Source organism: Pseudorasbora parva, chromosome 19 (assembly GCF_024679245.1).
Source record: "Pseudorasbora parva isolate DD20220531a chromosome 19, ASM2467924v1, whole genome shotgun sequence".
NCBI classification, from domain to species: domain Eukaryota; kingdom Metazoa; phylum Chordata; class Actinopteri; order Cypriniformes; family Gobionidae; genus Pseudorasbora; species Pseudorasbora parva.
This window is the reverse complement of record NC_090190.1, coordinates 41,431,858-41,442,592: the sequence shown is the minus strand read 5'-3', so window position 1 is coordinate 41,442,592 and position 10,735 is coordinate 41,431,858. Positions and strand designations below refer to the sequence as shown.

The following is a 10,735-nucleotide window of genomic DNA, read 5'->3' as shown; positions in this document are numbered from 1 at the left end:
TGGATTTGAAATTCAAAACCCGGAAGAGAAGACAATGCTGAATAAAGTCGTAGTTTTTGTTATTTTTGGACCCAAATGTATTTTGGATGCTTCAAGAGACTCTTATTAACCCACTGATGTCTCATATGGACTACTGTGATGATGTTTTTATTCCCTTTCTGGACATGGACAGTATAGTGTGCATACACTTGCATACGCTCTCGGACTAAATATAAAATATCTTAAACTGTGTGTGAAGATGAACGGAGGTCTGACGGGTGAGGAACGACATTAGGGAGAGGAGTTAATGACAGACATTTCATTTCTGGGTGAATAACCCTTTTAGCAATCCATAGTATGGGACACACACACACACACACACACACACACACACACACACACATACACACATACACACACACTGTATGGGTACAAACATTCTTTGTCTTTCTTTGTATTCATCAGTAATAAAGGTTTGGAACAATTTGAGGGTGAGTAAATTACAGAAATGTAATTTTAGGGTGAACTATCCCTTTAACACCATCTTATGATCTCATGAGGGAGGAGGTGCTCTCACATGTTAGGGATACACTTTAGAATATCTGTTCCTTCATTAATGAATAACTACACAGGAGTAACGCAATATTAACACTCTAGTAACTACTATTAACTAAATGAGAAGCTCTGATTAACGATTCTAAGCCAAGTGAATGTGCATTGTTAAAAATGACATTATTTAGATAAAATCAAATAGATGCGCATAGCTAATGAACTATGCATTGATTGTTTAGAGTGCATAAATATTACTTTCACTTTATGCATGACCAACAGAAATGCATCAGTTTATTAGTTTGCTTTAGTGCTGTCGAATGATTAATCACATCGAACATAGAAGTTATAATGGTAAAATATACATTTTGTGTGTTTATATATATATATATATATATACATACACACACACACACACAAACCATACTGATCAGGCATAACATTATGACCCCTGACAGGTGAAGTGAATAACACTGATGATCTCTTCATCACGGCTCCTGTTAGTGGGTGGGATATATTAGGCAGCAAGTGAACATTTTGTCCTCAAAGTTGATGTGTTAGAAGCAGGAGAAATGGGCAAGCGTAAGGATTTGAGCGAGTTTGACAAGGGCCAGATTGTGACGGCTAGACGACTGGGTCAGAGCATCTCCAGAACTGCAGCTCTTGTGGGCTGTTCCCGGTCTGCAGTGGTCAGTATCTATCAAAAGTGCTCCAAGGAAGGAACAGTGGAGAACCGGCCACAGGGTCATGGGCGGCCAAGGCTCATTGATGCACGTGGGGAGCGAAGGCTGGCCCGTGTGGTCCGATCAAACAGACGAGCTACTGGAGCTCAAACTGCTCCAGAAGTTAATGCTGGTTCTGATAGAAAGCTGTCAGAATACACAGAGCATCTCAGTTTGTTGCGTATGGGGCGGCACAGCCGCTGACCAGTCAGGGTGCCCATGCTGACCCCTGACCCCGCCGAAAGCACCAACAGTGGCACAAGAGTATTCCCTGGTGGGTGTGGCTCTTCCAGCAGGATTATGCTCCTGACACAAAGCACAGATGCTTCAGGAATGGTTTGAGGAGCACAACAACGAGTTTGAGGCGTTGACTCGGCCTCCAGATTCACCAGATCTCAATCCAATCGAGCATCTGTGGGATCAGCTGAACAAACAAGTCCGATCCATGGAGGCCCCACCTTAAACTTACAGGACTTAAAGGATCTGCTGCTAACATCTTGGTGCCAGATACCACAGCACACCTTCAGGGGTCTAGTGGAGTCCATGCCTCGACGGGTCAGGGGGACCAACACAATATTAGGATGGTGATCATAATGTTATGCCTGATACACATATTTACACACTTTTATTTTAGATGTGATTAATACATTTGACAGTGCTAGTATATGTTAAATCTGTTTCATCCAAATGGATGAAAATGTTATATGCAATTCAAATACATAAATATTAAATTATCAGCTTAATCTTAATTATAAAATAAAATATGAGTAAAAAATTAAAATAAAATAATTTATCAGCATAAAAAACAATAGTATTTTTCCAAAAGTCATAGAAAATCCCTCTGGAGGACCCCAGTTTGAAAGGCCCTCTTGTGTTTTCTCCACAGGCGTTTCTGGGGCAGCTAATATTCGGGGAGACCCACGTGGCTCTGTGGTGGGTGGGAATATCTCTGACTCTGTCTGGACTCCTGGTGCTTCATCACACATCGCCCAACCTCACGCAGTCCCACGACAGCAAGAGAGAATGACCAGCGGTCTGACCGGTGACACACATCACGATGGGTCCAAGTTCTGCTCTCAGACACACACACACACAGCTTCTGCTGCTTCACGGCACCAGTGTTGCTCGACATATAACATGCCAAAGATCTGTTTAAAACTAATTCAAAACATCCATAAAAAGTATTAACTGGTGCAGGAGCCTACATATATTCTGCAGAGTTAAAACTCGCATCAGTTACATGGTGAAATATTATTTATGGTAACATTTTACAATAAGCTCTCATTTGACAACTTCCATTAACTAACAATGAGGAATATCATTTACAGCGTATTATTAACTGTATAAAGGTTCAGTTCTTCATTGTTTGTTCATGTAATTTTATTAATGTTAAAGGTACACAATATAACCTTTGGCCCTCTAGTGGCTAAAAAACAAAACTGCATGCATTTTGCAGAAGAACATTGTCTCGGTTGTGCTTCGGCTCTCTGCGGAGGAATGTGATTATTATACAGCTCATAAAATATTCACTAAAAATGCTTTAAGAGATATAACCGTTTAGATGGGAAGAGCTCAAGCTGACTAGCTGCATATGTTACTGTCGCTTTAACTATTAACTCTTCCTCCGCCAACAACTAACATATGGCAGATTATCTGTTCAATAAAACACCTTTCTCACCTGATGAGTAATAAAAACACCATCACCTCCACGTCACCTTTACGACAAATCCCTGTTCTCTCCATCTCTGAAAAGCCAAGCTAATGTTGATTCTTGTTTTATTACGAGCTCAGTCTTGTTCTCTTTTCTCTTCAGCAGACTCTCCTCTTTTGGACGTTTGTTTAAAACGGGTGATTCCCAGGAGGTTGGAGACTTAGAGGCTCCATGTCAATGTTTCTCACTTATGGTAACTTATGGCAAGCCAAAGTATTCATATACACCTGGTCAGACGTCTGATTGCACACTGGCCCGTCAAAGAAAAATGGCAAATCACACGGCAAGAACGCGCGTCTTTATGGCAAATCACATGTTGGGAACGCGCGTCTTTATGGCAAATCACATGTTGGGAACGCGCGTCTTTATGGCAAATCACATGTTGGGAACGCGCGTCTTTATGGCAAATCACATGTTGGGAACGCGCGTCTTTATGGCAAATCACACGGCAAGAACGCGCGTCTTTATGGCAAATCACACGGCAAGAACGCGCGTCTTTATGGCAAATCACACGGCAAGAACGCGCGTCTTTATGGCAAATCACATGTTGGGAACACGCGTCTTTATGGCAAATCACATGTTGGGAATGCGCGTCTTTATGGCAAATCACACGGCAAGAACGCGCGTCTTTATGGCAAATCACATGTCGGGAACGCGCGTCTTTATGGCAAATCACATGTCGGGAACGCGCGTGCGTCTATGGCAAATCACATGTCGGGATTGCGCGTCTTTAGGGCAAATCACATGTCGGGAATGCGCGACTTTATGGCAAATCACATGTCGGGATTGCGCGTCTTTATGGCAAATCACATGTCGGGATCGCGCGTCTTTATGGCAAATCACATGTCGGGAATGCGCGTCTTTATGGCAAATCACATGTTGGGAACGCGCGTCTTTATGGCAAATCACATGTCGGGAATGCGCGTCTTTATGGCAAATCACATGTCGGGAACGCGCGTCTTTATGGCAAATCACATGTCGGGAATGCGCGTCTTTATGGCAAATCACATGTCGGGAACGCGTGTCTTTATGGCAAATCACATGTCGGGATCGCGCGTCTCTATGGCAAATCACATGTCGGGATTGCGCGTCTTTATGGCAAATCACATGTCGGGAATGCGCGTCTTTATGGCAAATCACATGTTGGGATTGCGCGTCTTTATGGCAAATCACATGTCGGGATCGCGCGTCTTTATGGCAAATCACATGTCGGGAATGCGCGTCTTTAAGGCAAATCACATGTCGGGAATGCGCGTCTTTATGGCAAATCACATGTCGGGAATGCGCGTCTTTATGGCAAATCACATGTCGGGAACGCGCGTCTTTATGGCAAATCACATGTCGGGAACGCGCGTCTTTATGACAAATCACATGTCGGGATTGCGCGTCTTTATGACAAATCACATGTCGGGATTGCGCGTCTTTATGGCAAATCACATGTCGGGATTGCGCGTCTTTATGGCAAATCACATGTCGGGAACGCGCGTCTTTATGGCAAATCACATGTCGGGAACGTGCATTTTTATGGCAAATTGCATGTTGGGAACACGTTTTTATGGCAAAACGAATGTTGGAAATGCACGTTTTATGGCTAATCACGTGGAGAGTGTGCGTTTTTATTGTAAATCGAATGTCGAAGATGCACGTTTTGTCAAATCGCACGCTTTTTACGAGTCAGTGTTAGTGTTGCCAACTATTTTCCAAGGAAAGTAGCTAAAGCCTGCCCAAAAAAATCGTTAAATGTCGCTAGATGACGTCATGCGTTAATTAGCATATCAGTGACGTGATCACGCCGTCCTTTCGTTCAGTCTGCCTGACGTTTTTTCTCTCCTAATCCATGCTCATTTACTATATTTTACAATAATATAATACAGCCTAATGTCCAATAAATGTTTTCATTTCCTATACCTTTTTGTCATACAATATATGATATAGTGAATTACAAAAAATATTAAATGTGTAAAATCTGAATTGAGAAACTGGATGAACTAAAGCTGTGATAGTGAGTAATGTAAGTGATAAGCAGAAGAGATGGAACTCATCATAACTAATTTATTTAAATAAAAAACAAAAGAAGCAGATATCATTAAGTGAGAAATTGATGGCAACCTTGTGTGCTCGTGTAGCTCGCTCATTCAAGCCGTTCAGCTGCTGTGTGTGTGCGCGTGCAGCTCCCCTCAGCCATTCACTGAACAGGGCAGACGCAGAGAGAGGTGTGTGTGACGGCAGAGGGGAAAAAAGACCTCGCGCTCGCAGGACAGTACTGGCGACATTTGTAAACTAAAGTAGCTGAAGTTTGTCCAAAAAGTCGCTAGATTTGTCGCGTCGCTTTTTTGAAAGTAATTCGCTAGATGGGTCTGAAAAGCCGCTAAATATAGCGACAAAGTCAACACTGGTCGGTGTCCAATCAGACGCCTGACTAGGCATATATGAGTACTTTGGCTTGCCATAACAACTAACCTCTGCCACTCCCACACCAGACACACGTCAAAGCAGCCGGAGCCACTTTATTTACAGATATGACGTGATGTACATTATGTACGCAATTTCCCAGACAAACCATCCCGTCAGGTCTAAAATATAACACTTATAACATACGTGTTAATGTAATGTAACAAATACAACTTGATTTAAAAAATGTGTAAATATTGAAGTCATTGAAATAAAATTGATGGTGATTAGTTGTTTAACTAAACCTTAAACCTTATTGTAAAGTGTTACCATTTTTATTTAATGCAAAAAGACCATTTCTTTTGAAATATGAGCTGGACATGAGCATTTTCATGAGATTCATCTGGTAAAAAAAACTAAAATTCTCACGTTTTTCCTCTTTGCACCAAAATCAAAAACATGCCAAATGATTGAACAAAAGCTATAAATGTATTCCATTTCCAATTGAAGCATCAATCTGGCTATTTTCATAAGTCATGCCCTCAGTGACATCACTTCCTTCAGCTGGTGCCAGCAGATTCCCTGCGGTCATTCTCTCCATCCTCCTCTTCCTCCAGCACTGTGAGCGCCGCGCGTGGCAATAATAACAGCAGACCTCTCCAAACGTCGGCACTGTGCGTTCTTCAACAGAAGATGCTTTTCCGACAGTTATGCCACATATCTTATGCATGCAAACATCCAGTGATATGAGAGCAAAGACACTTCCTGTAGCTGTGTGAATGAACACCAACCAAAACCTGTTCTTCAGCCCCTTCTGCAAACACACCGAGGCTTTCCAGGATGATGCCAAGCCGGAAAACATCTAATCATGCTTGATATTTGACTTAAGTAGAAAGATGGTTGACTTTTCTTGGAGTGGCGTGCACAATGAGATCAGCAGCATGTGCTAAGAGTCTCGTTTTCTTTCCCAAACCAGAAGTGTGTGTCATTACTGGGGGACTGAAGGACCTGGTGAAGGTCTTGTACTTCCTGTGAATTCCTCTAGTTCTTCCTGTGGTCTCGGTCGGCCGCATGAACCCAGACACTCGTAGAGCAGCTAAATATATAGATCTTAATCAAATAAACATGGACCGAATGCCCTACACGTCCCTCCGTCGTGCAAAAACACCAAACATAATGTGACGTTATAAGCCCTGGCAATGTGATGCCGCTTCTGTGTTTAATGTTGAGAACATTCGTCCTGCTGTGTTTGATCACACGTATAACTCTCATGAGCACATAACTCGCAAATAATGTTATATATCATTATAACTAGGGGTGTTTCTGATGATAAACATTCAATGCTTCCACTTCACAGTGTAATAATCAGCTGGAAAAATAGCAAATTTATAACAATGCACGATGCATAACTTGATTCAGTAAATCAAAATGAGAATTGAATTGTTGTCAGAGCAAATAATTGACACCCCTTTTTATAATAATGCTAACAGAGTAATAATTATTAATCGGTTAATGCTGAATCAAGGCCAAAGTGACACTAAATGTACACTTTAATAATAGCACCTAGCACATATAAATGATTGAAATCTGAATGATTTGCCTAATGTGTGGGCATTCCTTCTGTGTCATGATCATTAACTGATATTGGCGTTAGATTCTGTATCATTGGGGACCAAATGTGTGTACATCTTTGATTTGAAATGAATGGATAAATGAAAGTAACTCAACCGTCTTGTGATGATGATAATGTCTCTCCTTCATGTAGCATACGCCGTCTGTTTATACGGTCACTGTATACAAACAAGGCCACATTTATAAATGTGTAAATAGTTGTATTATTTAATGGACAAACTAGAGCTCATTAAACTGCTATAAAGGGTTTTGTGCCGATTCTTTCTTTGTTAGCAGAATGTGGATAGAAAACTCTGCGTTTCTGAGCCGAACTTATCTTACAGTTTAATTATTATTTGAGATCATTTTACAAGTTTGACATGTTAGACGTGTGGAGGTTTTATTCCTCATAAACAGTATTGAGGAAAGTTATTTTTAAAAGTAATGTTACAATATTGTTACTTAGGGTGACCCTATTTTGACTACCGAAAACCAGGGGCCTGTACCGTGATGGTAGTTTAACAAACTCAGGGTTACATAACCTGAACATAACCTGCCCTGGAGCGGATTAGCCGCGGATCGTAAGTTACTGTGGCGATGAACACAGCTAAAAGCCAAACCACTTTAATGGTACCTAAAACCCAGGACTGGCACAAACTACGCATAAACAAATCTGGCTAGCCAGCTAAACCGGCTCCATGGTAGGACACTCGGCCCGGCAATGAGATATTCAAATGATACTCGAAGTTTACCCAAAGATGCCTTATTAATTTCAATACATTTAAAGTATGTATGGATAGAAAATTGTTATATTACACAATACCATCTATAACCAAAATGTCTATGTCTTGGGAATACAGGACGTTTGGTCAGCCTATCGTTCGTTACTCCCTGAAAGGTATCGTAAATAAAATAATAGTGCAACCAGGGAACTTGTGCCATTATTTAATGCCTGTTATTACACCGCTCTGTGGAATACTCGATTCTGATTGGTCAGTCGGGCCACCCAGCAGTACGTTATCCCCGTTATTACGCGGCTCTGTGGAATACTCGATTCTGATTGGTCAGTCGGGCCACCCAGCTGTACGTTATCCCCGTTATTACGCGGCTCTGTGGAATACTCGATTCTGATTGGTCAGTCGGGCCATCCAGCAGTACGTTATCCCCGTTATTACGCGGCTCTGTGGAATACTCGATTCTGATTGGTCAGTCGGGCCATCCAGCGGTACGTTATCCCCGTTATTACACGGCTCTGTGGAATACTCTATTCTGATTGGTCAGTCGCTCCATCCAGCGGTACGTTATCCCCGTTATTACACGGCTCTGTGGAATACTCGATTCTGATTGGTCAGTCGCTCCATCCAGCGGTACGCTATCACGCGGCTCTGTGGAATACTCGATTCTGATTGGTCAGTCGCTCCATCCAGCGGTACGTTATCCCCGTTATTACGCGGCTCTGTGGAATACTCGATTCTGATTGGTCAGTCGGGCCATCCAGCGGTACGTTATCCCCGTTATTACGCGGCTCTGTGGAATACTCGATTCTGATTGGTCAGTCGGGCCATCCAGCGGTACGTTATCCCCATAATTACACCGCTCTGTGGAATACTCGATTCTGATTGGTCAGTCGGGCCACCCAGCAGTATGTTATCCCCGTTATTACACGGCTCTTTGGAATACTCGATTCTGATTGGTCAGTCGCTCCATCCAGCGGTACGTTATCCCCGTTATTACACGGCTCTGTGGAATACTCGATTCTGATTGGTCAATCGGGCCATCCAGCGGTACGTTATCCCCGTTATTACACGGCTCTGTGGAATACTCGATTCTGATTGGTCAGTCGGGCCACCCAGCGGTACGTTATCCCCGTTATTACACGGCTCTGTGGAATACTCGATTCTGATTGGTCAATCGGGCCATCCAGCGGTACGTTATCCCCGTTATTACGCGGCTCTGTGGAATACTCGATTCTGATTGGTCAATCGGGCCATCCAGCAGTACGTTATCCCCGTTATTACACGGCTCTGTGGAATACTCTATTCTGATTGGTCAATCGGGCCATCCAGCAGTACGTTATCCCCGTTATTACACGGCTCTGTGGAATACTCTATTCTGATTGGTCAATCGGGCCATCCAGCAGTACGTTATCCCCGTTATTACGCGGCTCTGTGGAATACTCGATTCTGATTGGTCAATCGGGCCATCCAGCAGTACGTTATCCCCGTTATTACACGGCTCTGTGGAATACTCTATTCTGATTGGTCAGTCGGGCCATCCAGCGGTACGTTATCCCCGTTATTACACGGCTCTGTGGAATACTCTATTCTGATTGGTCAGTCGGGCCATCCAGCGGTACGTTATCCCCGTTATTACACGGCTCTGTGGAATACTCTATTCTGATTGGTCAATCGGGCCATCCAGCAGTACGTTATCCCCGTTATTACACGGCTCTGTGGAATACTCTATTCTGATTGGTCAATCGGGCCATCCAGCAGTACGTTATCCCCGTTATTACACGGCTCTGTGGAATACTCTATTCTGATTGGTCAGTCGGGCCATCCAGCAGTACGTTATCCCCGTTATTACACGGCTCTGTGGAATACTCTATTCTGATTGGTCAGTCGGGCCATCCAGCGGTACGTTATCCCCGTTATTACGCGGCTCTGTGGAATACTCGATTCTGATTGGTCATCACCGTTATTACACGGCTCTGGAATACTCGATTCTGATTGGTCAATCGTGCCATCCAGCGGTATGTTATAATATGTCCTATAAATGCTATATAAAATATCTCTTAACATCACAGGTTATATTATGAACTTTTCTTTTTATTGAAAGTTACGCATGCTGTTACTTTTGTACATTTTATCTGTTTCTATATAGAGCATGTCTAATTATGAGGAATTTTAATCATTTAGTTTAAAAAAAATAATTAAGTTAAAAATAACGTGCATTACCTCAATGCTCAAATATTGTATAATTTAATAAAGTAATGCACTACTTTACTCATTACATCCAAAGAGTAATCTGATTACATGATGCACATTACTAGTAATGCGTATAATCCAGGAGGAAAAACACAGCAGTGAAAAAACAGAAAGAGAAATTTATTGAATTGACTTTCAAAGTGAAAGCAACCTGAAACACCCAGAACTGCATTAAGATTTGATATATTTAAAATACATGCACAACATAAAGCACAGATAAAAATAATAATAAAAAAAACAGCCAAAAGAATGTGCAAAGAAAATGAAGATAGAAATGGCAATCTTGAACAGCAGTGATTATGAAGACTGAATGCTCATGACCCGTAGGAACCCGTTACTCGCGGGCAGACGGGAAATACTGATCCACCAGCAGAGAAATCCAATGAACTTTCAGTCGTAAAGCAGCAAAGTGAGGCCTGTGCCTTTAAAGGGTTAGTTCACCCAAAACTGAAATGTCTGTCATTAACTCCTCGCCCTAATGTCGCTCCACACCCGTAAGACCTCCGTTCATCTTCACACACAGTTTAAGATATTTTATATTAAGTCTGAGAGCGTATGCAAGTGTATGCACACTATACTGTCCATGTCCAGAAAGGGAATAAAAACATCATCACAGTAGTCCATATGAGACATCAGTGGGTTAATTAGAGTCTCTTGAAGCATCCAAAATACATTTGGGTCCAAAAATAACAAAAACTACAACTTTATTCAGCATTGGCTTCTCTTCCGGATTTGTTTTCAATCCTCAAATAAAGATTCAAACGGTAATGAATCGGTAGCAAATG

The 10,735-nt window shown here is 42.2% G+C and overlaps 1 protein-coding gene across 1 annotated transcript in view; it reads left to right on the top strand.

Annotated features, from left to right (window-relative positions):
• LOC137048475 (transmembrane protein 42) overlaps nucleotides 1–3,325 on the top strand; it is a 4,700-nt gene extending 1,375 nt beyond the window's left edge. Inside the window, exon 3 of the mRNA XM_067426643.1 lies at nucleotides 2,137–3,325. Within this exon, the coding sequence (XP_067282744.1) occupies nucleotides 2,137–2,277 (141 nt within the window). The 3' untranslated portion in view covers nucleotides 2,278–3,325. The remainder of the gene's footprint in view (nucleotides 1–2,136) is intronic.
• Nucleotides 3,326–10,735: the final 7,410 nt, after the last annotated feature.